The 27,575-nt window shown below is 41.4% G+C and overlaps 3 protein-coding genes across 9 annotated transcripts in view; 2 read left to right on the top strand and 1 right to left on the bottom strand.

Moving 5' to 3' along the window:
• RSBN1L (round spermatid basic protein 1 like) overlaps positions 1 to 5,580 on the top strand; it is a 55,390-nt gene extending 49,810 nt beyond the window's left edge. For both annotated transcript variants that reach the window (XM_080391920.1, XM_080391919.1), the window contains one exon: positions 82 to 5,580. In XM_080391920.1, coding sequence (XP_080248046.1) covers positions 82 to 738 — 657 coding nt within the window. In that variant the 3' untranslated portion in view covers positions 739 to 5,580. The remainder of the gene's footprint in view (positions 1 to 81) is intronic.
• Positions 5,581 to 10,184: 4,604 nt separating this feature from the next.
• TMEM60 (transmembrane protein 60) lies at positions 10,185 to 14,910 on the bottom strand. Of its 2 annotated transcripts, none has more exons than XM_080392016.1 (2): positions 14,758 to 14,910; positions 10,185 to 10,849 (listed from the first exon to the last, which is right to left on the bottom strand). In XM_080392016.1, the coding sequence occupies exon 2, from the start codon at positions 10,805 to 10,807 to the stop codon at positions 10,403 to 10,405; it is 405 nt and encodes a 134-aa protein (XP_080248142.1). In that variant the 5' UTR covers positions 10,808 to 10,849; positions 14,758 to 14,910; the 3' UTR covers positions 10,185 to 10,402. The 2 variants fall into 2 exon arrangements, with proteins under 2 accessions (XP_080248142.1, XP_080248143.1); XM_080392017.1 differs by lacking the exon at positions 14,758 to 14,910 and adding an exon at positions 11,904 to 14,661.
• Positions 14,911 to 15,018: 108 nt separating this feature from the next.
• The window catches only part of PHTF2 (putative homeodomain transcription factor 2), a 73,740-nt gene continuing 61,183 nt past the window's right edge, over positions 15,019 to 27,575 (top strand). For 2 of the 5 annotated variants that reach the window (XM_080391950.1, XM_080391946.1), the window contains exon 1: positions 15,019 to 15,556. The gene's annotated coding sequence lies outside the window, so the exon portion shown is untranslated. Of the gene's footprint in view, positions 15,562 to 15,638; positions 23,440 to 23,460; positions 23,590 to 27,575 lie in introns of those variants that run through there. The other 3 variants (XM_080391947.1, XM_080391948.1, XM_080391949.1) reach the window with 3 other exon arrangements.

The raw sequence follows: 27,575 nt of genomic DNA, 5'->3' as shown, positions 1-27,575 counted from the left end.
CTATGAACTGTTGATCAGGTGTTCTCTGAGCCCTAATTCAGACTTCTCACTCTTTTTGTTTTGCTTCCCTTTTTCCTCCAGTGTGTCCAGTGGGTTGATGATGCAAAACTTAATCAACTGCGAAGGGAAGGCATTCGGTATGCCAGAATTCAATTATTTGATAATGACATTTATTTTATCCCAAGGAATGTTGTACACCAGTTCAAAACAGTTTCAGCTGTGTGCAGTTTGGCTTGGCACATCCGGCTCAAGCTATATCATTCAGAGGAAGAACTTTCTCAAAATGCAAGTACTGTTGAAGCAGAGACTTCTGCAGACACCAAGTCTTCGGTTGTTGGACTTCAGACTGACAGCAGAATTTGTACGATGAGCAAAAATACCTCCGAAGACACCAAATTTTCAGACGCTCTGCAGACGAAGTATCTGCAGCAGGAATTTATGCCGATAAAACACGAACCTATCGCATCTCACAGAATAAAAGAGGAACCCATGAATGTTGATCTTGCTGAAAAGACAGTGGCGCCTAAGGACGTCGGGGGCCAGAATGTTCAGACTAGATTGGATCACGTTGAATTGACGGCATTTAAGTTGGAAATGGATTCTAAATGTGAACCTGGCAGCAAGGACTTACAAGGCAAGTTATGCTCTGGAGGTCACGTACATCCAGATGATGCAAGACAACATAGTGCATCATATCCAAAACTGCATGGACAAAGAGAGGATGATTTTTTGTGCTAAATTTGTATATATGGTTTTAAATTCCTTTTTAAACTTAATGATGTAATAATGTAAAGATTCATAAATTCTGTGAGGCAAGTTTGCGACTTGCCTTCGCATCTGTTACAGAAAATAGTTATGTAGCTTTGTAACATTCCTCAGTGCCTGTCCATAACTGTGAAGTATCAAAGCACTTAGGGCCAGATGCACTGTAAACACTGCAGGTTTAACATAAAGAAGTCTTTAAATAATTTTGAGTTGTAGGTTTTAGAGTAGAGCTGACATTTAACATATATTTTTTGTAAGATGAGCCAGAATTCTTTTTGACAATTCCAGGCTTTTCCATAGAGCTTATTTATACCAATTTTTTCATTTTAAATGTGTCAGCACTGTAGTGTAAATATCTTTTTTAAAAATCTTTTTAGTGTGATTTATACTGAAATGTGAGCCGCTTAATAAAGGTTCATAATAACAGATCGGTTTTATTTTTGGGTCTGCAAAAAGTAATTCAGTTAAACTGCCTCTCTAAACGGTTATGTTTCTACCTGCACTAATGCATAGGGTGCCCTTACGCCATTGTGGGGTGAGGAGCTGTAGCAAACTGAGATAGAGCTGAGGCATTCTTTGTAAATCGACTTTGTAAAGTCAGAATGCAAAATCGGTCCTCCTTTCGCAGGATTCCTTATAGCTGCTCATTAAAGGCACTCCCCAAACGCCTGCTGTCAGATGTTAATGTGGGACAGACATACAGACTTTCTTCCCCTGTTGCAGAGGGCCCTGGACACCCAGTGGGCTCCAGGAGTGCTACCAGTAACTGTGTGCATCTCTCTAGATGAGGGGGTGCAAAGAGCAAACTCCTTTCTGTTTGCCTCTTCCCTCAGCTCAAGCCACTATCATTTCACATGGAAAAAAAAAAAAAAAACCAAACAACAAAACAAGCAGCCAACCTCCCGCCTCACCTTAAATCACTTACCTGACTAAAATTAAAGCAAAGAATATTTCAATAGTTACTTACAAATTATAAAGGCCTCAACTTCAGCAGTGACCTGTAATTCACAGAGACGCATCTGGATCTTGATAGCACCCTAGGGTGGTAGTGCTGGGCAATAAAAAGATACTTGCCGATGTGTCTGGTAGGAAGATTCCACATGAGTCCCAGTTTGAACACAAGAATTGTTTCATTAAGAAAAAAGTGGTGTCCAGGTTAACTGTTCTCCCCTCTCCCAACATATGGAATGCTTGAATTCCCTTAAGCTGTGTTCTGAGGGAAGAGGATTTCAAGGCTAGCTAGCATCTGATATGATAATGGCAAAAATTCTGTCATGTAACTTATTTAATTATTTGTGTAACATTACTGTATAGTTCAAACACCTCTGAATGGTATTTCTTTTTCAGGTAGCTACAAATAGCAGTAAACTGCCCTACAGCCAGTCCTTCAACCAAGTCTTTAAAACTTAAGATCCTAGGCCTGTTGTTATTTCCATAGCCCTCTGTATCTCTGTTTTTTCTATTTTTCCCTGCAACTTGCTGAAAGTTGTACATCCTTACATACCCAGCTTATAATGTTTGATGCACTTAAGTGATCACTTTGGCTTCCTTTGTAGCAATAGAACAATGTGATTTCCAAGTGATGTCTAATTCAGCTACCTGAGGCCCTTTTGTTGCAAACATATTTTTTTTTGGCTTATAGGTTGTTAAAATTCAGACTGTTCCTGTGTACTTATGCCTGGCACTAAAGTTAGCCATTTAACAGATGGATGCCGTGATCTGTTTAAAATGGGTCTGTCAAGGAGTTACTAATTAAATCAATATTTTAACTGCTAAACATTACTCCTACATAGCCATAATTACATATTAGAGAAGCAATAGAAACACAAATCTCTTGAATGTGGCTAATATGTCCTCAAGTCTTACTGCTATTTTTTTTAATGCTGGCTAAGAGATTACTACCAGGTTTGCAGCCTCAGGGATCTTGCTTTCCCTTCCATGCCATGAGCAAATGATTCATGTATGACATGGTAAATTATTACTCTAGCAGATTCTGATTTGAAAAATTAGTTCGTTCATGTAAGAATTTGAGCCTTCCTGATAGAAGTGTGGTCTCGGCTCCCTTTGTTTTCTGGATTATCTGGAAACTTCCACCCATAATCTCTTCTGCTTTATGAACATCCATGCACAATCACATAGCCTTCCGTTCCCATTCTCTGTGCCAGCTGTTGGGAGAATAGGAGCAGAGAAGAGCTGCAGGTTGTTTGCACCAAGCGTGTGGCTTTTCAAGTGCATTAGCAGAAGGCTGCAGCTTTATCCAAGCCAGCCTTGCCAGATACTGCTTTTAAAAAACCAAACCCCAATGTATCTAGTTTTCTTAAAAATAAACACACATACACACATCCCCCCCTCAAACAAACAAACAATCTTATTTGTGTGCTGGTGATCCATATGGTGATCGTTCATTATGGTTCAAGGATTTTTTTTTTAACATCTATCAGATTTTACTAAAGTTTAGATCCTCCTTAATAGCAAACAACTTTCTGCACCATAGGCCCTGTCCAAAGTGAAAAAATGAGTCATTGAAAATGGTTTAGCAAACACAACTTTACATGTAAGAGTAAAACTTTATTTACTTTTGAAGACCTGCTCAGTGGTCTAGGCTGCTACAGCCTCAGGTTTCTGTTCAGGTATGTTTTGGTTCTGAAATTTTGCTTTTAAACTGCCTACACCTTAACCACCATCCCCCCCTTTTTTTTTAGGTTAAAAAAAGTGGCAGTTTTTGCATTTTTTATGCACCCTTTAGTTCTGATTTTTGACACAGACTAGATTCTCATTTTTAGACAGAATTCCTTGCAGATAATATGAACAGTACTGGGATTACCAATGACTATCAGAACTCTCGTATTCAAAGGTGTAAACAGTCTAGGTTGACTGGCTGTGTTAGTGCATGTATCTTATTTTGCTTTTTGCAACTACAAGATGCTTTTGTCTTCTCCCTATGGTGTACTCATTTTGATGCTGTTGCTTTTTAAGAGGGGAGTACCTTTTCTGAGAATTTCAGCTCCCAAATTGTTCTGTAGTCTGATAACGGTCTAGCTTTGGTTCCAAGTGGTCCTATGCGATAAGTTATATTCCTGCCGCATACAACTTCATATTCAGACTTCTGCTTTAGCAATAAATCTTTCATGCCTTCTGATGTACTGAAACCAGTCTTTGCTTATTGCTTCCTTCCCCCCCCCTCCTTTCATTTTTTATATATAAGTATTTCTGTTATTTTGGCTGAAATCTCCAGTGTTTTAGTTGTCTCTCTTGGCCCTTGTTCTTTTGCAGATTGGAAAAGTCTGCGTAAGGCCTGTTGCCTGTTCTGCAGTGGTATTGACATCTGTGCGTTTGCAGTGGTGTTCCAGTTAATGACATGCTGTGCAGAAATGTAGACACGTTTTCCTAGATACTGGTACCATATTTGTGGGTAGCAAAGAAATTGCATTTACTGTTACTACCAATAGCTTTCAAGCTGGTAGCTACTTTTTTTTTTCCTTTTTAAATTACTGGATCTTTTGCATTTCACTGGCAACTGACTTCATGTGTTACATACAAGTGTTACTCGGTGTTGTGTCATCCCCCAGCCCTTGAAATGCCTGCAAATTGAGTCTGAAACAGCATTTCATTACAGGTACTGCCGGCATGCAGATTTTCCCTTCCTTGTTACTATAGTGAATATTTCAATACTACTTTAACTGAAATATTAATTCTATCTAGTATTAGAAATAAAGATTATTTCAGAGGGTGATGATTTAAGTATTCATCTGTGAAAGAATTCCTTGGTGATAAATAAAATTGATTTTTAAGCAGTTATACATGTGCACAGTAAATAAGTTGGCATTGCGAATGATGTAGGAAATGGAAACAAAATAGCAGAATGCTGTGAAATGGATCTGAACATTACAGATTTGGAAAATTGAATAAGTCTTCCAAGAAACACAGGACTGGTATTCATCGGTCAAAATGACTGTTTTCCAATATCTGCATGTGAATAAGGATGCTGAATTGATTGAAATAAATCCATGTCTCTTCTATGCTCATTGGCAAAGTAAACTGTTGTGAGATAGTCAACTGCCACGTGACCCTACTAAGATGAAAACTGTACTAGTTGTGCTCAAGAGGTAAAACAAATTTGGAGGCTTCTTGAGTGTAATTTTATTATTTTTTCCTAGTGGTCATATATGCAGAGAAACCTTGTCTTTAGGCAGACTAGCGCCTGTTACCTTACTGTGAATGTATAGAAGTTGGATAATGGCAAGGACAGATTTTCACTGATGTATGCTTTGCTGTGAATGATGCTGTTGGATGTTTTCTTTGATTGTGAGTCACTGTGTTCAACTGATTTTTTTTTATTACTTTCTCAAACAGATGAAATGCACTTTAAAAACTGTGTAATAGGCGATACTGATATTTTGTGCAGGTCCCACTGAATCCACAGCATCCATGGGAAGATTTGGGAAACTGATTCCCATCTGTCACTCATTTCATTTTTCGTAGAAGTGCAAATTATTTGGTGTTCTGTTCAGAAGCAGTGATTAACTTCACAATATCTAGGTTGCTATTCCTTTTACGATCATCAGGGATACTGACTTCGAAAATTTAGTGTATGATATTCTAACCACTGTTTTTCTCTGTGCTATGATGCTAATATTTCCTCTGCTTTGGAGCCGTGCTGTACTTGAGTGCCAGCTAAACTTTGATCTTATGTTCTGGTCATGCTGATAGATGAGCCTACTGATGAGGGCATTAGTCCTAAGTAGTCCTTTAATATTTGGTGTACAGTTATGGTAATCTGATACAAACATTGATTAAAACAGCAGTTTAAACTTCTATTTTTATCAAGTTTGATTTTTCAGTAGCTTTTTTTAGATTTTCTTCTGCCAATTAATTTCCAGTCCAGCTGAACGAAATTGCAGTGTTTGGTAGAGCTTAGGCCTGTGTTTTTAAGGACTGTGCTTCTTAAGGCAGTTTTTTAAAAGCTGGTTGTATTGGGATGAAATAGGGCAGTTAGCAAGAAAGCTACTCCCTAAGTGTCTCAAGAAGAATAAGAACCTTAAGAATTATATCTGTGTCTGGATCTTGGGTACTTGTCTAACTGATGCAGTTGAGAGCTTTTGTTAATCTCAGAAATGAAATTTTTAGACTAAAAAACACCTTTGAGCAGTGATTTTTTTTAATAAACTTCAGAGGGGACACAGAGATAAAAACTAACACAGATAAACTAAGCTTGGGTTCTCTTCCCTGTTTCTTGCTCTTACACTCCTGTGCTGTATGAAGAATTTTCTTACATTTGCCTGCTTGTGACGTTGGTTTTGTTAGAAAAGGCAGACTGAAGGAAACAGCGATACAGAGTTGCAGGGGTTTTTTTACTCTTCATCCAGCTTCAGTACAAGTAAAAAATGCTGAATTAATATTGAATGGTATCTAGTGGTCCAACTGCAGCGATTCCTTAAATTGCTGTAGTCCACAAAGCCTGAAGCTGCTCAGCAGCAAGTTGATGCTAAGGCTTCTTCAGGTCCTGAAGGCTCATACAGGAGACTACCTCTCTCCAGACCTTAAAATAATAAAGGTACAATGAAAAAGGTACAAACACTCTTTTCTCCAACCCAGCATAGTTATTTTTACCTCAATCTTAATTAAATAATTTCTGTGCTAATAAATTCAAAGAAGTTATTTCTGAGCATGCAGTTATTCAGCAGCTTTGTTACTGAAAGGCAATTAGCTGTTCCCAAACCATAGTTTTGTTTCCAAAAAAGAAATAACACCTGATGTTAGAATTCTGAGTTTCTCATAAATTTCATCAATACTTTGTGTTACCTAACTTTTATACTGGGCAAATGTGAAAAATTCTGTGAGGTTACTTTTAAGATTATTGGGGTTTTTGTACTACTATGCATATATGTGAGAAAAATACTGCTTTCATTTCTTAAATCATTGTTTAACTTAGGTGACTATTAAAAAATAAGGTAGCACAGGACTATGCCTAGCAGCGCATTTTGGGTGCGTGTACATGTGCTTAGAACACTTGGGTTACTTTGCTGAAGGTGGGGATGTGTATGTCGCATTATGGTATTGTTCAAATATAAAAAGAACAGAAAACTGGATGCTAGTCTGAAGTGGTGACATACCAAGAAGGCAGTATCAATAGGTAATTGAAAATTTTAGTTTCATGACCTTTCACACTTGCGTGTTGAAGTGTTTTCCTTAATCAGACAGAAGTAGGTACTCATCTACAATGCATGCTTAAGTGTTCAAGCTTGTATAAATGATTTGAAGAGAAATAATGATGTAGATTATGTATCTCCATATGCAGTATATATTAACTATATATAGCTCATCAATATATGATAAATATTTCCAGTTTCGTTTCAGAACAGCAAGCTTTTGATTTGCATTTTAAACCAAAGCTGGTGAAGGCAAAGTTCTCTGCTCCACATCCCCCATCAGCTTGGGCAGATAATGGAGGTGAGGGGCTCTCCCGTGCACTGGGTGCTTGCAGCGTCATTTCCTTCTCGGCATCAGCTTCCCTTTTTTCCCTGCCAACTTCATCATAGCTGCTTTTCACTTCTTTTTGTTCTACGGAGTGAACATCAGTTGATCAGTCTAAACTTAAGAAAAAGTGTGAGGACAACTCATTCCATTTCAAAGCTGTGAGCAGCGCTGCTGAGAACAGAGAACAGGCTCATTGCAAGTAGAGGTAGTTCCTGCAGCAGCTTCTGGAGGTCAGTGGGCTACAGCGTAATTTGTATCGTAAATCCTTTTGAATGAAGTTCTGATACCACAAAAGAAGTAAGATTGCGTATACAAAGGTGTCAGTGCAGTTAGGTCAGTTAAATCTGATACAAACTATGAAGTCAAAAGGGATATTCTTCTTTTCAAAGTATCTCTGTTAAGGACTAGGAACTTGCAAACAAGGCTGGGAACTGACAAATGGCTGTGTCCTAGAAATATCTTGTGGTAAAGACAGTCAACTTGTGTGTGACTTCTGTAGGACACCAGAAAGAAATGTCTGCTTCAGCTTTAAAAATCACAGTTCTATATTCCAAGGTTTGTAAGCCCTTGAAAAAAAAGTGCCAGAATGCTGAAATTGTTGATCTTTTTCTATTGAATTGGAGGCAGCAATTAAAGGAGATTTGGAACAACTGTGTTTGATTCTAGTTAATGGGAGATGCCAAACTTTCAGATAATTGTTACATCTGCGGAATGGAAGGGGTTTATTAAGGGGGCAGAGTCACCATATGTGGCCCATCTTGCTAATAATACAGCAAGTCCTAATGAGGCTAGTTCTTTTTCCATCATTTGTTAAGTTATAATGATCTGTTAACATCATCATCTTGACTGAGGAAGACTGCTGTGCTCTTCGGAGCAGTATGGGGGAAGGTTTTGGTATCGGCTGAACAAGGCTTTTATGCTTTTTATTCTGTGATAAGCATTGCATGGGCAAAGACTATAGGCACCCAGCTTTACATGTGGTGCTGTAACATATCAGAGGGGTGTGTGTGTAAAATATATATGTGTGTATATATATCTGTCTTTTCCACAGTGCTTAAATGCACATTATGTATTTGCATCAGTTTAAGTGGTTCATGGAAGTTTACCTTCATTGGCGGTAGGTCTTCAGAAACTTTTTCCTTCATAAATTTTTTTAAAGCATCCAGTAAGAATTCCACAAGGTCTAGCTTGCTTGCTGTGGCACACAGCTGGAACACTGCATCCCCTAGGAAGCTGAGTGACCCTAGTTTCCATGTGGCAGAACTGAAGAACTGCTTGAGACACCTAAATTGGATGTACAAATTAAGCATATTCTGTGCCATACATATATACGTATATGTGTACTTACATACAGCATGTAACTGTGCATGCTTACTCTTGCATTTTTTATATTCAGCAGGCCCAAGAGTGTGCACTGAGATGAACATTCTTTGCCCCTTCCCCACAGCTGACCCCAAGCACAAGCACCATTTTAACTTGAAAAAGCACAAAGACTCTGACAGAAGCCTGTTCTTCACAGGAACCTTGTAGGAGTGAGGCAAAAAATTCTGTCAAACAGAGCAAGGTCCTTCCATTAAGGATTTTTCAGAACCAAGCGTATGGTATAGATAAACCTCCCAGAAAGATCTGTTCCATATAGGCACTGAAGGGAAAAAGGATCTCTAAATGGTAGTTTCAGCTCCCCATAAATTATGTGATGTATTTATAATGTATTTAATTTATAGGATGTTTATAAACTGGGGCTTAGTATGTGGAATTGCTTATCAAGTTGATGTGTAAATTTTATTGTAATAAAGGGGTTATAAATATTCTGCATTTTTTAACAGGTATAGATCAGATATTTTTTTTGTCATTCCTTGCTTTCTTCTTCAGCAAGGCAGAAGTCAACCACAAGCATGACAAACTCTTTGTAAATATTGTTACCTGATGTTCCGAATAGAGAGCCCTTGCCTTAGACTGGAGCAGGTTTTCTTAGATAAAGCCTTTTCAGCAGTCTCTGATTGTATTTATGCCCATGTCTGTGACTGAACAGCAAGCATAAATCCAAACACTTCAGGAAGACTTTTTTTTCAGACAAGTACAGCTAAATGTACATAATTAAAATTTTATTTGTGAGATGCTTTGATGTAGTCACCTCCTGTTACCTTAGACTTTTTTTCCCCTGGGCTCTTGTCAGTCACTAGCCATTCTTTTGTACCTAGGAACTGTAAATGGATCAGTATCTCCAGCATGTTGGTTATGTCTTAGACAGCTTTTACATTTGAATTACTGTAGCTCCTGGAAGAGCATTTTCAGTCCAGAAAAGATGCTCATGGTTCCAGCTCTTTCTCTTTCCAGAAGTCCCATTCATTGAATTTTTCACTTGAAAAAGTTCATTTACTTGCATTTGAGTTTGCCAGTACTTCATAAAGCCACAGCTTCACCTCCAGAGATCTAATATACTGGAGCATTTAAAACCATCATCTTTGTTATACTGCTTCCTGCAGGTACAAATGCATTACAGAGCTCATCCTGTAGCTTCTGTACTTGGAAAGGTCACCACCGTTGTCCCCCTCTTTTCTGGATCCTAGACTGCTGGCACCATTCGGGTAGTAACTTTTTCCCCCTAGGTAAACACACTGGTTAATATCTGTTTCAGCAGCTTAAAAACAGTGGATTCTCACTGTCTCACTGTCAAAACAGTCACTTTTTTTCCTTTTATTTTGCAGCATCAGTTGTTGCTGATTCTTAAAGCACATTTAGCACCTTACCGAAATGACCATTAACTGGTTATTTCTTCAGTGACAGCTTAAATAGTAGAAAACTTACATGTTCTTTCCAAGGATTGCCCCATATGCCAAATACTCTGGGGTAGAACATCTGTGGCTCCTTTCAGAAGAGCATCTACCTGCCTGTGAAGAGCCTGTATCTTGTTCCATGTAACATAATCATATTAGAACAGCTTACATTGAACAAGTACTTTTATTTACAAGAACATATGTGACAATTTTGAAATAAAAAAAATAGAACAAATCTACTTCAGTCTTCAGCCTGGTTTAGATAAGTCTCCATCTTGACTGCTTTCTTATTTGGCCTTCTAAATTAGAGATCAAGTTGGTAGCAAATTCCTGGATTATTACCATTTTGCCACAAATCTGTGTTGAAAACCATGTAGTATGGCTTAGTCTCTTCGTACGTAGAAGATATTATATCCAAGTTCAACCATACCCCCAATAAGCAAGGCCCACAAAGGGATAAATACATAGGCTAGTTTCATCGTAGTAAATCGTTGCAGTTTAGCACAGAGGGCAAGGCAGAAGGCTAATTTAAGTAGCATTGCAATGAGATACCAGGTTTTTTTCTTGATGTTTTGGGAGCCATTACGAGGGTCAAAGCCAGATTTACAGCGTCCAGCCATTTTTACAATTAGCATAACTAGAAGAATAGTATCAAATATCCAGACAGGAATAAAAATGAGGAACCAGTTCCATGGTGCTTTCTCATCCAACTTTAGCACCAGCATGATCAGGAAGAGTAACGTAAAAAGCCATGTCAGTAGTACTCTTTGTGCCAGGGACATTCTCATTTAAACAGCTTTGAGAAGAAGTCTTTCACTGTCAGCAACAACCTAACAAAACAAAAAGGGGGGAGGAAAAGCATCAAAAGATGTCACTACACAATTATTAGGCATATTCCTTACAGGAGACTAATGTCTTGTTCTTGTTTTCCCACCCCTTCTAACCTCACCTACATAATGCTTCCCAGTATTCCTTTTATTACTGCCATTCCCAAAGCACTCTAGTTTAGTCCTGTCCACCACTATTTAAGTGCCTGAAGTCAGCTGTGTAAACTGCCTTCATCTAAATTTTTTCTGTGAAACAAGTTGTGCTTTAATCCTAAACTGGCTGTCAAACTCATTTAGGGATTTTTTTATGCCAAGAATATGTTTAGATCAATTTTCCTCCAGTACTGAGGCACTCATAGTTGAACACTTGAAAATAAACCTAACAATTCTCTCTCTATAACAAAAAAGCCCAAACATAGTGAAGTGTGAACCAACCAACAAGCACAAGTATCAAACCATCTGAAAGATCCTGTACTCTACAGAGCTGCAGCTCAAGTGACCAGACCATAGGCACTACTACTGCTCTCTGTCAAGCAGCAGTCTTAAAACTACTGAACACTACAGATGATGTTTGCTTTCTGGCAGGTATCTAAAGTATGCAGGCGCTAGCTGACAGGAATGCTATTTAGGTTTATTGGCTTGGTAGTGTATTTAAATTTCTCTGTAGTCATGACAAAGGAAAAACAAGGATACGTGCATCTGCCACTACAGCCATAAAAGTTTTTATATTCCTAACAGAAAGGCTTTTACTACTGCATCTGCCAGAAGATTTTCACTGGAAGTATAAAAGGTCACTGGAAGTATAAAAGGCAGGGGTGAGAAGAACTTTGATCTTCCTGAAGATTTCATGCCACAAAGCTAGATAATTAATATATACCAGCAGAACAGTGCTAGAATAGATTTCTTAATTGAGATTTTTATAAGTTTGGTATTTCCCTTTAGAGCACTTATATTCTTTAACTTGAAATAATAAACTGAGTTTTGATTTGTTCCAGATTACAAAAATATTTAAATTACTGAAAGTGAGATGATATGTTCTGAAGCATCTAATTCTCACCATCAGCCACCACAAGAGAAGGACAAGACTTGCTTCCCCTCTCCCCTCTGTGTCCCGGCCACAAAGCTGCTGCTTCTTCTACTCATGCTCACAAGATCACCCGATTAAGCCTGTTAAACTCACTGAACAAGCAGAACACTATTAGCACCTTTTTCTTTTTAACTGAGTTAGTGTTTTTTTGCCAGGTTTAGCAAGTTGAATCAACTGTGTGATCAGATAAACATCAGAACCAGACAGGGAAGTAAAAGCTGTTGGCTTAACTGGTTAGGAGATGACCTGCTACATTGGAGCCAAGGGATAATAATTTTGTACACAACTAAAATTACCCTACAATGTAATTCTTATCTTCTGATACACAGCTCAACAGACCTACTTTTTTGTTCAGTCTGGGTTTGAAGTTTCACTGGATTTGATTTTGTGGATAGCAGTGGGATTTCTCTTAAGGAAGAGATGCAGTTTAGCCTAAAGTAATCTAAACTTGAGTTACTGTCAGCACATCCCCTCCCTTGTGACAGGGCTGACACCTGCATGACCCAGAGCAGGCCAATTCCTTGAGCTGAACTAGCCGAAAAAAAGTTTAAAATAGGTTTTCTGTAGTTTGCTTTTTGTTGTCTCAGTTTGGCTCCGATCATCAAAGGGTCTGGTGAAAGCCTGTTGGTGAAACCAGAAGGGTGGAACCCAGGCCGCCTCCTTACGGAAGGGGTGAAGCTTAGCAGTGATGCTCAATATAAGAGTTAATTACCAAGTAGAAAAAAAAATATGGAGGAGGTTTAGATAGCATTGCTCTTTCTTTGTTATAAACGTACCTAAACCAGCTGGTATGTGCAGAGGATTACAGAAAAATTACTATCACCTGCCTCAAGGATTTCCAGGATTTTGAAAACATTCCCAATATTCTCAAGTACAAGTCTGCAGCTAAAGTGAAGAGTAGTTATCTGAAACAACGTTTCAACATTCCTTTCATGAGAAAGTTTTTGAAAAGTAGTTCTAGAAATCAGTGCTACAGATACTACAAGAAGGAGAATCGCGTATTGGCAAACTGGAGAAAGTGGAAACCAAAGAAACAGTCTGGGAACTTGGGCCTCAAAGGAAAAAAAGGAATTCAACACTTAGAAGTATCAGGTTATCAGATACTCAAAGAAGGTGCTATCAACTGTCTCTGGAAGACATAGAAAGCTACCAAAGACGTATTAGATGGGGCTGCTCAATTTGAAGGTTGCTTTCAGTTTTCCTAAGTGTTCAGAACCACTTTGTAGCAATTTTAAAGAGCACAGGCAGAAAACTCAGCAGGGGACCTTATGCTGCCTTTCTCTGACCTGATTAAGAGCTGTAACTGCAAGATTGGGCAGGACTGGAAGGCTCCATTCAATTTTAGAGGCTTTTCTTCATGAAAACTCAAGAAAACCTAAGTGTACTTTTGAGATTTTATAGTCCACATAAAGGAAGCTAACAATTTTAAAGACTGGCAGCTGGGGCTACAGCTGACAATGATGAAGGATTTGATTACACAGAGCACTTGACAATGTCTCACTAGAAAAGAAAGGTGATTATGGGCAGATTCTCAGTTAGAGCCCAGCTATCACAACGTGATGGTTAACACTGGAAAAAGGATGCATATATGGCACGAATCTTGAACTAGCTCTTCCATGAAAACACTTGAAGGAACATCAAATGCAGTGTAAAAATTAAAAAAAAAGCACTCAAATCCTTATAGAACTCACACAATTAGTAGGAAGCGAAAATTTTCAGTAATGAGAAATGCTAAGTAGCATTACTGACCTTGATGGGATGAACTACATAATTAGAATATGATAGCTAATTACGTCCTTTTTAGGAAGAAAAAAATAAAGAGGAGGGAAACTTACACATAACATTCAGCTCAATATTAATGATAACACAGATCTATACATTTAAATTTAGACCTTGAACATTGCCTAACAGAGTTCAGAAAACTCTATTATACAGAAACCAAATTAAACTCTCTCTTGATTAAATAACATTTTAAAGCTAGTTCAGGAGGTATGAGTAATTTATCACCTAGAAAGAAATATTCCAGCAGCCCCATTTTAAAACTACATTTAAACTAGTGCGATTCGAATACAGGTTAGGTATTCACAAGTTTTCCTTGCAATTGATGCATTCTCAGTTCAGGTTGCCTACGTAGATTTTAAAGTGTAAATAAAGTCAAACTACAACGTCCCCTTCACTTGAGCGGTTGTTTTACCGCTTTTCAGCGAAACGGACTCCCGAGTGCTGAATCTGGCTGAAAAAATACGTATTGGGAGACTCTTCAGAAGAACTGGCCGAGGAAACCGGCAATCCAGCCGAGAGAGCCGGGCTAAGCAAAGCCGCCACAGCGATCTAACAGCCCCCTCCCGTCCTCTGCAACAGCGGGGCGGTTTCCAGCACGGCCCGGGCCGGCCCCGGCCGCGATCCTCCGCCAGGCAGCCCGGGGATGGCCCAGTGCCTACTGCCCCGGGCGGCGACAGCGTCTCCGGGAGCCCGGGCCCAGCCCCGCGGGGCCACGGCTGGAGCGGCTGCCGAACAGAGCAGGGCCCAGCCGGTGCCCCACAGGCCGCCCAGGCCTCTCGCCCTTGCCCAGCCACCAGAGGCCGACCGCGGGCAGCCCGGCCTCCGCCGCAGACCGGCCTCCGCCACAGCCCCGCTCCCACCGGCCTCGCCGCCTCGCTCGGTTTCTCCCGTGGCCGAGCCGACCGGCTCCCCCCGGGAAGCCCCCCTTCCCCCACCGTGGCGGAGGCCTACTCGCAGAGCAAGGCCGGGCGCGGTGCGGCAGCCTGAGGTAGAAGCCCCCTATCCCTTCCCTTCCCTTCCCCACCCCCCCGCCGCCGCCTACCGCACGGGCCCGGGCCGCCCTGCGCCACCGCCCTCCTCGCACGGACCCGCCGCCGCGTCCCCGCGCAGGGTCTCGGCGCATCCCCCTCCCGCCCTGCTACGCGGGGCCAGCGCGCAGGTGAGGGGGAGGCCGGGCTCTGCCCGCTCCCTCTGCCGTAGGAAACCTACCGCCTCCCGCCCCACGGCCCCGCGCCTGGCTATTGGGCGGCGCGGACGCGCGTCCTACCGCGCCCTGCTGCCACTGGGTAGAGGCAACGTCGCTCAAATTCGTCCCCGCCTCCCCCCCTCAGCTACTCGGTCGTGAAGGCGTTCATCAAGGTAAGCCAGCCCCCTCGCGGCCGGCGGCAGTCAGGCTCGAGCCCCGCCCTCCCCGTTCTTTTCGCCGCCAATTCGTGCAGGCGGCTGCCTGTTACACCGGCCCCGCCCCTGCCCGGGATCTGCCCGTTAAGCCAGCCCCACCTCCCTCGCTCTCTCATTGGGCAGGGCCGCCGCCAGTCACGCCTGGTTCCCCACCCTCGGGGCGGAACGGACGCCGTTGGCCACCGGCCCGCTCGCAGCTCCGCCCCCGGCTCGGCGGCGCGCGCCCTCTCGGGTGGCGCGCTGTTGCTGCTGCTCTGGCGCTGCTGCCGCTCGGGCGCGCGCCTCCTCATCCTCCCCCTCCTCCCTCCCCCCCGCCCCCCCCCCCAGCTGTTGCCTCGCGCGCGCCCGCCGCCTCTCCGTCGTCTCGCGCTCGCTTCGCTGCCGTTGTCTGCGGCGCGCGCTGGCCCGCTCCGCCGCCTCGCCGCGGCACCGGGCGACCGGTAAGGTCGGGATCCCCCTCGGTCAGCGCTGGAGGGGCGGGGGGTGGGGGTGGGTTGGTGCGGGGGCATCGCCGCCCCGGCGGGAGGGGAGAAGCGGGGCGCCGAGTTGTCCGCGCCGCTGGGGAAGGGGCCGACCGGCCCGGCGGGGCCGGGGGGGCGGGTGGCCGGGGCGGCTGCGGAGCCGCGGCCGGGGCGAGGCGGCGGTGCCCGCTGGGTGAGGGGTGACGGGGCGAGGGGCGGCGGTGCGCGCATCACCGAGGGGGCGCGGCGGGGCCGCCTGCCGCGGCTGCCCTGGCCCCGGAGCGGGTCCGCCGGCGGCCCGCCGCCCCCCGCGGGGGAGCCTGCCCGGGGAAAGGGCGGGAGGCCCGCGGCCTCTGCCGCGCCGAGGTTCCCCTCAGGCGGGAGGCGGCGCGGCGCCCCCCGGCCCTTCCCGCCGGGGGTCCGAGGGCGGCCGCGGGGCGGGCCCTTCCCGCCACGCCGTGTCACCGCATCAGGTGCGGGCCGCGCCAGCCGCTGGAGGGGCCGCGCCGTGCCGGGGAGCCGCCGGGAACCGGGCGCGTTGGCCTCCGATGGCCAAGTTTATGGGGTGGTAGGCGCTCAGTTACGCCTCCCAGGCTTGAGCTGCCGGCCGTTTCCGTGCGGTTTGTTCCTGCTCGCTGGGTCTGACTCCAGCTAAAACGCACCTTTTCCTTGGGAAGTTCCTGTAATGCATCTTGAGCTGCTTTAATACCCGTGCCAGGTGATAGGACCTTTTTTCTCCTTTCCTTTGGAGGTCCTAAATTTCGGCATCTTCACCTTCATCCCGACCTCCTCTCCTGTTTTCTTGTATTTCACATGCCACCACCTTCTTTTGGTTCGTTTTTTCTTATTCCTTATCCCATTTTTTTCCCTTTTCCACCCTAACCCAATGACAACCTGTCTACCACTTCTGTGTTGTCCTTGGTTTTCACTTCGGGAATCTAAATGTTAGGCTACTTCCTCTAAGTTAAAATTTCTTCTGTCGTATTCGTTTCTCTGCTGTTTTATCTGCTGTCTTTTCTATGAGAAACCGAGGGGAGGGCTTTGGGAGAAGATGATTATGCAGTAGCAGAACTGTCCAGGTGTTTGCTTCTTTTACTTTTGTTTTTCGTACGTGCTTCCTGAGTGTGTGTGACTCAGGCATATCAGATTCAGTGGTAGGTTTAGTCCACGTTCTCAAACTCTATGCTTTTGGTATTCAGTTTTTCATTACTTTTACATGTTATTGGTCGCTTGGTAAGTAATCCTGATGAGTCTTGCGTTTTGCTTCAAATTTGCCAGTGTCTTATCCATCAGTCATATAATTAACTGAAAAAAGTAATTAATTGGAAAACCTGACTTGTTGAAAGTACTTTAATTAATGTTCTGAAATTCTTTGTGATGAAACATTCCTACAGAAAATACAGCTGGTTTTACAATTCTGACACACGAGTGCTCTAATAGGAATGAGACTAAATACAGTGTGTCATCAGTAATTTGCCCGCTTATATCTTCCTGTTGATGCTGTTAAACAGATGGCGGTATCTGTTTTATCAGGGAGAAGCGCATCACTTGAAATAACCTGTTAATCCTAGTAAGTGAATCCTCGTATCTTTAGCTGCACTTAGAGTGGTCCCTAAGTGGCAGAAGGATATATTTCTGCTATATACATTAGCACTTGGCATGAGATGTTTTTGTTTTCCTGGGGTTAGAGGCTAAAAGTGTTGTGTGAATATCTCTCTGAGTTATAAATAGCTGTATGTATTTGGCTGTTTCTGTAACTCTGAAGGTTTTGGTGATCATCTTTGACATGTCTCTTTATTTGTGACTCCCTGGAAAGGATAATCCTCTTCTCAGAAGTCTTATTTTGTTCCAATAAGGTGTTTATGAACTGAGGTATGTATGCACATCAGACTTCTGCCAGTTTTGACTTCACCCCCCCATCTCAGGGCCCTACTTTACAATATTTGCAAGCAATTTTTATTTCTGAAGGTGAAGGTTGAGAGCAGTACTTGGAACTGGTGTGTTTAAGATCCTGATCCTTGTTTGAAGTGGAATGTTTGTGCGGTTGAGTTTTCTGTTGCTATGTTTTGCTGCCAATGTATGTTTTTATTCTGGGTATAAATATTAGAAAGGATAAATTACGAGCCTGAGTCATCTGGAAAATAATTTGGAAACCTAGTTAGTTTAATTCAATGCTTGTAGTAGAATTTTTTCCTCAAGTATTATGTGGAATGTGACATACAAATGAATTGTCAGTAATTGCTGGGAACTCCATGGAGTATTTCAAGTATTCTGGTAGTACTGGATTTCTCCCAAAGCAGAGTTAGCTCAGCTTGTCTCGTAAAGTTGGTCCCCGCTGTATTCACCATAGCTCCTGAATATTGGTGTGAATTCTGGGAGAACTCAAAATCCTATAGGCCTTGAAATAGGAAACAGTGTTGATGCTTTATTAGAAGGGAAGCATAGGTGCATTAAAAAGGCTTCCAGTCAACTTTGTTTGAGGCAGTTAACCAGGCACCAAGGGTGGAGCAGCTCTTGGAGTTGAACAATGCTGTTCCTTTCACAGCTGGCAGGGGTCACTGGAAAGCAGTGGACATTTACTTCTTTCCCAGTTCTCCCCAAAGTCACATATACCGTCTTCCCAGGCTTTTTCTAAATAATACAACTTCTACTTGTTTATAGTAGAAATTTTATTAAAGAAATAAAACCATCATTTTTTTTTCCTTTTCTGAGGACCCCTGTGAGTGAGAGTGATGACAGTCACAGGGGTTTGGTTTTTTGGTTGTTTTTTGTTTTGTGTTTTTTTTTTTCTCTGAGGAAGTTCTTTTCATAATAAACAGCATGCTCTACAGATTGATCGCTGAGCAGTTTATGTGAATTTTCTTCCTAGGCTTACCAAGGGCACAAAGCTTGTACAGTTACTTTCTTTGTGTTCTCCCATTTGAGTAAATTTAGTCGGTCAGATCACGAAACCGAATATAACGGCAACTGAAAGACATTAAGTACCTACACATTGGCAGATTTTTATAAAACTTGTGACAGGTAGTGACCGAAGTTAATATTCCCACCTGAAGAAAAGCAGTTATAATTTATGAGTCCTTTCTTCAAAAAGAGAGCAAGGGCTGGCCAGTGTCTGTGCTAAGCTCTTGAGCCATTGTGGTGCGGTACTGCTACTGGCCCAGCCAAATAGTTGGGGCAGTTGGTAACATGGGTGGGGGGCAGGAAAAAAATGCTGGGTGAGGTGGAAGAGGACAATAGGAAGCCATGGGACACTGGTAAAAGCAGACAGACTTAATTGCTTCTGCCCACGGAACAAGGTAGGCCTGTTCATTCTGTAATGTGTTTTTTTTTTTTGGTTTACTAAGGAAACAAAACAAAACTCCTTTAGGATACCTGTGTCAGAGGTACTGCCTCTGACTGTTCAAGGACCGTTGACCACTACTTACTCTAAGATATGTAGTGGTGTGAAAAATAAAAGATTTTGAAAGCTTTAGATACCATGTTTTCTCCTTTGAGTTTACTGCGCTGTTATTTATAAAGGTCCCTCTTGCTGGGTACAGAGGAAACTGTTAAGTACTTGAAGAAATTATATTCAAATTTGTAGGGAGAATACCAAGAGCTTAATAAATTGCCTATAGGGGAAAAAAGAGTTAATAGTAATTAGGGCTGTAATGTCTTACTGTGTAATGTTTGGGTATGCTTTGCATGTAATCATAGAATAATTCAGGTTGAAGGGGGTTGCTGAAAGTCATCTGTCTGGTCCAACCCCGTCTCAAAGCAAGGCCAGCTTCAAAGTCAGAGCAAACACATATACAATATGTAGAGATACCCATTATATTGTTAAGAAATGCAGAAATATAGCTTGTGTTTGTGGTGGTTTGTTTTTTTTTTTTTTATTTGAGGGGAGGATATTATAGTTCACAGAGCTGTTCTCTTGTTTCTTAATTTACATGTGTAAAGGGGATTTTTTCCAAATTCATTTCTGCTGGGAATAATCTTTAAGTGAGACATGTAGTGTTCAGTGTTTAATTCTTTGTTCATTTGAGGTGGTCTTGGTAGATGTGCTCCAGAGAGACTAGATGGCTTCCTGGAATGAGTCCAAGCATTGGATTGAACTCCTATTTGCAAATACATTTGTGGTTCTTGTTCTTAAAAAATAAAATACAATTGCAAAGTGGGAGAAGAAATTAAAGCAATATAGCATCAAATATGAAGTCACGCAAGCCTTGTAATTTGGAAGTTGGCCAGCGCCAGATGCTTTTGGGGGTTAGGTGGTTGGCAGATGCCAGCCTGGCAGCTAAATGCTCTTCGTGTTCGGCTGTCTTAAGGGACAGTTTGTTCTGTGCTTGCCGTGTTGCTCATATTCTTTCCTTGGTATTAGCTACTGGACGTTGTGGGGTGGGGTTGGGTAGGGTATTTGGGTAGGGCCAAATACAGCCCGAAAGTCTCTTTGGACATTTTCTTGCATTCTGCGTTATGAAGCTTAAGATTCCCTCAGCCGAGTGTTTATAATTTTTTTTTCTTCTTATTGTGTGTTTAAATAGCTGCTTTCTTTTTGAATCTGAGTAAAATCTTGGCTTCAGTGGCATCCTGTGGTACTGAGTTTAACAGTCTAATTATGTGTTGTAATATAATATTTCTCTGTTAAAAGCTTGGCTTTGCTATCCTCTAAGCGCAGTTAATGAATAAGGTTTGCTGTATTTTCGGAAGCTGTTGTTTTCTTGACTGTATTTTCTGTATATTTATTAAAGCTGCATTTAATTTATAATTCATTATTTTTGTGTTCATTTGTGCCTGTCTCAACAGGCTCTGTGCTCTTCTGACTGTAGTATATTGAATGGAAGAGCTCACTGACCTGTCAACTTTCCTGTTTTTAAAGCTTCGTGGGGTGCACATAGTTCACCAGGCCCCCAGTATCATTGAGATTATTGGTACTAAATTCTGTTTATATTGCCTAGTTACTGTTAAAAGTGATTCAATTCACAGTTAAAGTTGATCCATGTTCTTAAACTTTGCTAATGTAGGATTAGTTGTTACCTGGAAATGTTCCTACTTCAGGTTTTCTTTTCTTCTGTGGTATATGAAAGATGAATATAGTGTGCACTGCTGGACCTATTTACAGAAGCTTGAAGTTTGGAATAATAGGGCAGGGCTCAGTTCACACCGTTTAAGGACTTAATTTAGGCAGTACTTCATAAAAACTCTTAAGATACTGGTCTAAATAGAGGGAGGAGGCAGGGGGACAACAGTGTTAATGGTATTTCAGAAAGCTTGCTGATGGAGATGCGGTGTTCAGGTTGGCTTCTGTCAGAGCTGCCTCACTACAGGTGGTGGCATTAGTACTGTGGCCCATAGATCTGTGGAGCTAATTCAGGTGAAACTGCCCATTTACTTAGTAATGGTAGTCAGTCAGGTGAAGCTGTCTCCTGTGCGATAGGCTCCAATTCTGGTAAAAAGAGCGATGGAAGCTGGTGACTGAGGAGGAGGGTGGTCTGTAGTAATACTGGTTTAGAGTAGTTAAAACAGTTGCAAAGCCTTACTAGGCCACCCTGGTCTTGTCCATCGGCTCTGTGTGGACCTTGTGTGTCTAGTGAGTGATTTCTGCTGGAAGCTCCCCCTTAAGAGCGCTGGGAACCAGGAGGAATGTGGGGCATCTCTGTTTGTAAGCTAGTGTTAGCTGTCAGCACCTGATGAAGCAGTGGCATGATGAGCGTCTGTGTTCATCTTTCTCGTAGAGGTCTAATGTTAGTGCGCTTAGGAAGTTGGAAGTTGTAGTCCCAAGTGCTCTCATCCTGAGTAGCTTTAACGTCAAACCTCCAGAAAGAGCTAGCCACTAAGGCTTGTGTATGCTGAATGAGATCCTGAGTGTCTACCTCTGTCACTACAGGGTGGTCAGGTATGTGAAACCTAGTGGAACATAAAGAGTGCAAATTAGGAAGAGTTGTTTCGAGTTTAGTTTTGGGACTAGGATGCTTCTGTACGCAGAACAGGGTTTTGTGGGCACTTTGCCTTGCACTGACACTGGGTGGAAGAGCTAGCAGGCCAGTGGTGTGCGGTCCAAGGAGCTTCGAGGCACCTGAGCAGGCAATAAAAAGCTATTTTATTCAGATGGGATGCTGCTATTAACCCCTATTACCTGATGAGCCTGTTGCAATGAAAGATGTTGGCCTCAAATTTCTTTTTCAATATTCTGGCTGGTTTTTGATCTGTGGCAAGGTTTGCTTTTCACAAACAGCAGTCTATTTAGAAGTCTTTGACGTGTTTCCAAAGGCTTTTTGAAAGTCTGTGTCTTATCGCTTGCTTTTGTTTATCAGTTTGATATGTTCAGAAGTATTGATAGACTAAGACGTGATCTTCCTTTGTAGAAACTGATTAGACACTATCAGATAGTCTTTCAGGTGTAATGGCATTCTTTTTTTAATGATTGTTTTGGGGATCTTGCCAGATACCCATGTAAGGCTGCAATTCCTTGCTTGATTCAGTCCAAGCAAGAGAGACTTTTTAAAAAATATAAGCTCAGCATTTGCTACTGTGTTCCCAGAACAGTGGCTGTTTAAAAAGAGACTGCAGCCTTTTCCTGACAGCTCAGCTACTTCATGCCTCAGCTGCTTCTAAAACTTGCTGGATAACTATTTGTAGAACATGATGCAAACTTGGTCATTTAGGAGTGGTTTTCAGCTTCCTGACTGTACTCATCGAGAAGCCACAACTCTGCTGTACATTGCCTGGTGGCAGATAAACACGTCTTCCTAAACACCAAGTCAGTATTTTCAGTGAGCAAGATTTATTGTTGCAGGAAATTACTGTTGTGTTTAGAATCACGAGGAGGAGAAAAGGAGCATAGCATTCTATTTCAAAGTGGCCACTATGTTTGGCATTGGTTTTTTTTATTTTTTTAAGGGTTTGTTAAGAAGAATGTGTATATATAAATGAAAAACATAGTATTTATAGAAATTCTGTTCCTTAATAAAGTTGTTATGGTTCTAAGAACGGATGTATACATGCCATATTTCAGAGGTTTCTCATTAGAAGGTTGTATATATGTTTAACGAGGTATTAATGTGTGTAGTATTCAGTACAAAACCCCAGGAATTAAAAAGAGCAGAACTTGAGAGCAACCATATATTGTGTTTCCTCTAATATTTTTTTTTTTTTTTTTTAAAGTGCAGCATTTTCGGAGGTGTCTTGGCTTGTAGATCTAGCATGCTAACAGCAATTACATTTGGATTGACGGGAATTTTGAAACCAACATCTCTTATAGAAGAGGATTATAGTCCCCTTTAAGGGCTTAGATTTTTTACACTTCATTAAACAGTAGAATATGTGTAAATATTAGGAGCTTTTTGCTAATTAATAAATACTGCAGCAGGCTCAGAAGTAAATTACGAGAGGTGTAGAATCCTGAACTTCTCAGTAGAGTCCTTCCACCTGCCCCCCTTATTTTTGCAAGTAAGGTATCTGTGAAATCGTGTCATGTCACTTCAAATGGAGCCATGAACAGAAACCAGTTATGTAACAAAATTAGGAAATTTGCACAGACCTTAAGGCTGAGGGCATAGATTCCAGAAATGGCTAAGAGCAGTTGCAACAACTGCACGCAATGTTCTTTTCCCAGAACTTGAAATAAACCTCAGAAATCTTGGTGCTCGATATTTTGCTACTATTTCAGACAGTTGTGTAATTCACTGGCAAAGCAAGTATTCCTTGGGAGACAGTTATTTTCTGTGGTAGTTCCTTGCTAGTTTGTCCTTCAGATATTGGTGTTTTTACTGTGGAAGTTGAGGCGGTAAAGTCAAGCCTGCAACCCATCAGAACTTGAAAACTGATTCTTGCTGCATGCTCTATGCTGCAGCTGCAACTGTGAGAGCTTCCTGCTTGGGATGGTGAGTGATAAAGGGCATAAGCTTATAAGGAAGAATAAATACACAGCGGCAGAAATAGGATCAGATACCATGGTTTGTGGGCAGAATACAGAGGCCTGAGAAAGTATGTTTGTTATTCAGTAACTGACAGCTTACTGGAGGCAGAGGCAGGTATGGACGTGCTGCCAAATGTCTGTATGTGTCAGGATATATCATGTTTGGTACATCTGTGTTTGTAAAGAACAGGGCTTGATACACAGCAGCCAGCATAGGGTCTGGTTTGTATTTTATTGTTGCAGTTGTCTGCCTGATGAACTCCTCAAACAAACAACAAAACTCCCCAAATGTTTATCTAGGGATGTTCAATGTTTTTTTCCACCAGTTGTTTGAGGGTGATGGTTTTTGGGGTGTTTTTGTGCGTTTGGTTTTTTTTTTTTTTTTTTTTTTGAGATGAAGAACAAAGTTTGAAAATTCATTCTCTTTCATGAGCAGTGTCTCAGGAATGCTGGTATCCAATTTTAGCAGTTGTTGGTGTTCTTTGGGGAAAGCAAGTATGTTAATTCCATTTTATTTACAAATTATCATGCTGTTCCTTTGGGAAAGAAAATATGTTAATTCCTTTTTATTTACAAACTGTCATGACCTTGGATTGTAAGGCAACAACTTGGGGGGGCCTTGGCTGGCATGGCAGCAAGAGTACTTCTGCTGGTTGCTGGATATGATCCTTAGGTTTGCAAGTGTCTGGTTATGTTTTTCTTAAAAATTTATTTTTTTCCCCCTTTCCCTTTGGCTGCTTCAGATTTTCTTAAGGCTAGCTGAAAGGAACGTGATAAAATTTCCACTTAAAGGTGTGAACCTGGGAGTGACAACTTTCTCATTTGCTTGTATACAATTTGCAATTCTGAAATGCTGTTTTGAGAACAGCGATGCATAGATAAAGTACTTAAACAGAACACTGTGTGCATTATATAGTATTTGATGTTCTTCTAAAAAATGAAATGTACGTTTAATGGTTTATTTGTAACGCACATGAAAAGAATGTGTCTTTTGAAACATTGCTTCACGGGTTTAATCCTGTTCTTGGTGGCAGTGGAAGAATTCTCATGGATCTGAGCATAGGAAGGGTGACTCGTCTTAAGTTTTAGCGGTGTATCTGCATTACATTGATAGCTGTGTTGGTTTGTTTTGTCATGGCAGAAGCAGCTTTCTAGTCAATAGCAGATGCTTAATATGACTAAGTTGTTTATTTGGCTCATTTAAAATGAACATGAAGTATCAAACAATATCAATGATTTGATGATAATGTTAACTTCTATTTTGATCCTAGAAAGTGAGGGTTTTTTTCCTCATTAAAGTTACTTTCTAGCTATGCGTCAGCAGATACAATGTTTTACTTTTAAGTGAGTTTGTGTGATTACAGTTGTTGCTAGAAAATTATTAGTTTAGGCCATAGGCTTTACTCTTTTCTTACTCTTCCTATCAGGAAATCTTAGTGAAATTGTGCAACTGTAGTATGGATGATCTAATGTAATGGTAAAACAGTTCTGTTGTGGAAAGCAGTTGAAACCAAGTTCTAGGATTCTCATGACTTTACGCAGTAACTTTTTAAAAACTGCCTTTAATTTGCTGCTTCTTCTGAAGGTAATAAAAATCAATGGTGTTTTTAAAAACACGTTTGAGACAAACACCACAACTCTGCAATTTTACTCCTAATGGTGTCTAGCAAACATCTCAACTCATTATGATCATGGAGTGATGAAGTTGGCAAGGACGTTCAAGTCTTGACTCAACATCTGGATGGTATCCTGACCATTCAGGTTGGGATTGTTATAAAGGAAACAGGTTCCTTGAAATTCTTAGTGATTCACAGTGTTTACAGGCAAGGAAAGCAACTATCTGCCTATGTTTCGTCGCTTGTGTTGTATTTTTGATTATGCCCTTTTGCTAGTTGACACTGCTTACACTTGTATATTCTTCCAAAAATTGTAAATATTTTTGGCCTTTGTCACTATGAGGAGCACAGTTTTATTCTGAACTTCTGACAGAGTTCAGAATATATTTCATTTTCTGTAGAATGTCATTTGGAAATGTATGTGTTTGTCTTGGATCGCCAAAACTCTGTGGAAATGAGTAAAATATTTTAAAATATATTTAGTCTGAATTTATTTAAGTCTGTACTGTAGTATCTAATCCTATCTTATGCAATAAGCACTACATTGCTTAAATAAGCATTTAACTACCTGAAGCCATCTAAATATAGATTTCTGTGGCTTTTGAAAAACTGCTCATTTGATTGCAAGGTGTAGCATGTACTTACTTAAAAAGGAATATGATTATGCTCTGAAATGGGAAAAAGAAGCTAAGAAACACCACTTTGGAATAGGGATCACTGAAACTGGGTAGTCATCTATTTTCAGTTTTAAGGAATTAATGAAGTTTTGATCAAAAAATGTTGCTTGTTATTCATAGTATTAACTGTGAGTTTGGTGAAGATGTAGTGAATGGCTCTGTTGAATGTCAGAGATGTTGTGATCAAGCTTTTATATTTGGATGTTCTGTCTGATCTCTGAAGTTGGAAGTATTTTTTTGTGTTGCTTTTAAATCTCCACTAGTTAAGATTAAGTTAATCTTGCTGTGGTTATTCTGCGCAGGAGTGAAAAGCTGGTGGCTGTCCCAGATGCAGGTGTTCGACACAGAACGTGAAACAAATTGCTAGCTCTGGGCAGGATGGGAGGAGAAACAGGCAGAATAGGCAGTGCTCGCTTATGCTTGTGGATGTGTATCAGCTGTTTTGATTTGTTCACTTTACCCGTTTGCCCTTAGAGCCCAACTTGTACAGTCTGACTTCAGGATCAATATCAATATAAATTGTCAGCTGAATAACATGTTAACTTATAATGAATATGCAGAGTTCTGAAATTGTTGCAATACTTAGTCTCCTGGCTAGGTATTCAGTGAGCTGTGGGCAGATACAGAGTCAGAGCCAGGGCTGCAGCTTAGGTGCCTTGAATTGTTACCATCCATTTCTCATCCAGGTAAGGTAGCTTCAGGCCAAGTGTATCAAATTCATTACGTTGTCTCAAGAAAAACCACCCCAGAAACCCAAAGCACCGACAAATCCCAGCCCCTGCAAGCAAAAAACTGTCCCAAAATAATTAAACCTTTTCACCTTCCATTTTAGTGCTGTCTTAGAAATTGTTGTGTCTCTTTTGAAGAAAGCACGTTGCTATTTCCTTGTAGAGGTATTTTTACTTGGTGCACCAAACTGTAAAGTCTTTTGAGACATCCATCCTATGATTTTGTCGTAATTACTTTTGTAAGCATCGTCCTTGTATTCATGTATGCAAACGTGCATGCAAATATACTTTAAACACCACCAAAGTAGACTCTGTGGAGGACTTAATGTAGAGAGTTTCTTAAAAATATGAAAACTCTGGGTAGTCTAAATAACAGGCTTACTGTTAGACATTAAATTAATTAATAATAAACCTACATCATTATACTTACAGTGTAATTGTTCCTTGAGGCAAAGGGTTTCTGAGTGAATCTGAGAACTACTGCAAAAAAAAAAGTCTGCTGCCTTTAAAATGGCTTGTCCAATTTTAGCTGTATTTGACACAGTTGAAAGTCTTGGATTCGTAAGCTAGTGCTGGTTTTCTGAAAAATCATTGACCTTGGGGAGAGAGGGATCAAGTTATTGTAGCTGTTGAGGCAAAGGTTTCTGTGCACGTTCAACAGTTAGTTCTTTACTACTAATGATGAGTTTCTCCAACCTTTTTCTTATCCTGTCATTATGGTGGTAGGGAGCAAGGTACGTTGTATGTGGGAGTGGATGTCGGCTTAAGAGAAATAAGGAGTTAAAGATCCTGCAAGATGAGTTCACAAAGGAGAGGATGTTGAGGGGTGCAGGTGTGATCCAAACCTGTACGGCATCCTTCCTACATCAGCCCCGCTGCGAGCACTGGGCCTGCTTTTGCTGTGACTGTGTGATGTAGGTCATATTATGCGTGAAGGCTGTGTATAGCTAAGGGTTTTATGTCGCTTTGAGTCTGTTGTCCATGTAGCAAATTATTTTAAATTTACTTAAACAGGTTTTCAAATGAGAAAGCGAATGCTATTTTTAGCTTTGTATGGGTGAGAAAGAAGGGTAACCAGTC

This window comes from Falco punctatus (assembly GCF_963210335.1).
Source record: "Falco punctatus genome assembly, chromosome: 6".
Lineage (NCBI taxonomy): Eukaryota > Metazoa > Chordata > Aves > Falconiformes > Falconidae > Falco > Falco punctatus.
The sequence above is the reverse complement of the archived record's forward strand: the minus strand, read 5'-3'. Positions and strand labels throughout refer to the sequence as shown.

Coding starts and splice junctions, on each gene's coding strand:
- TMEM60 (XM_080392016.1), bottom strand. CDS start 10,807: ATGAGAATGTCCCTGGCACAAAGAGTACTACTGACATGGCTTTTTACG.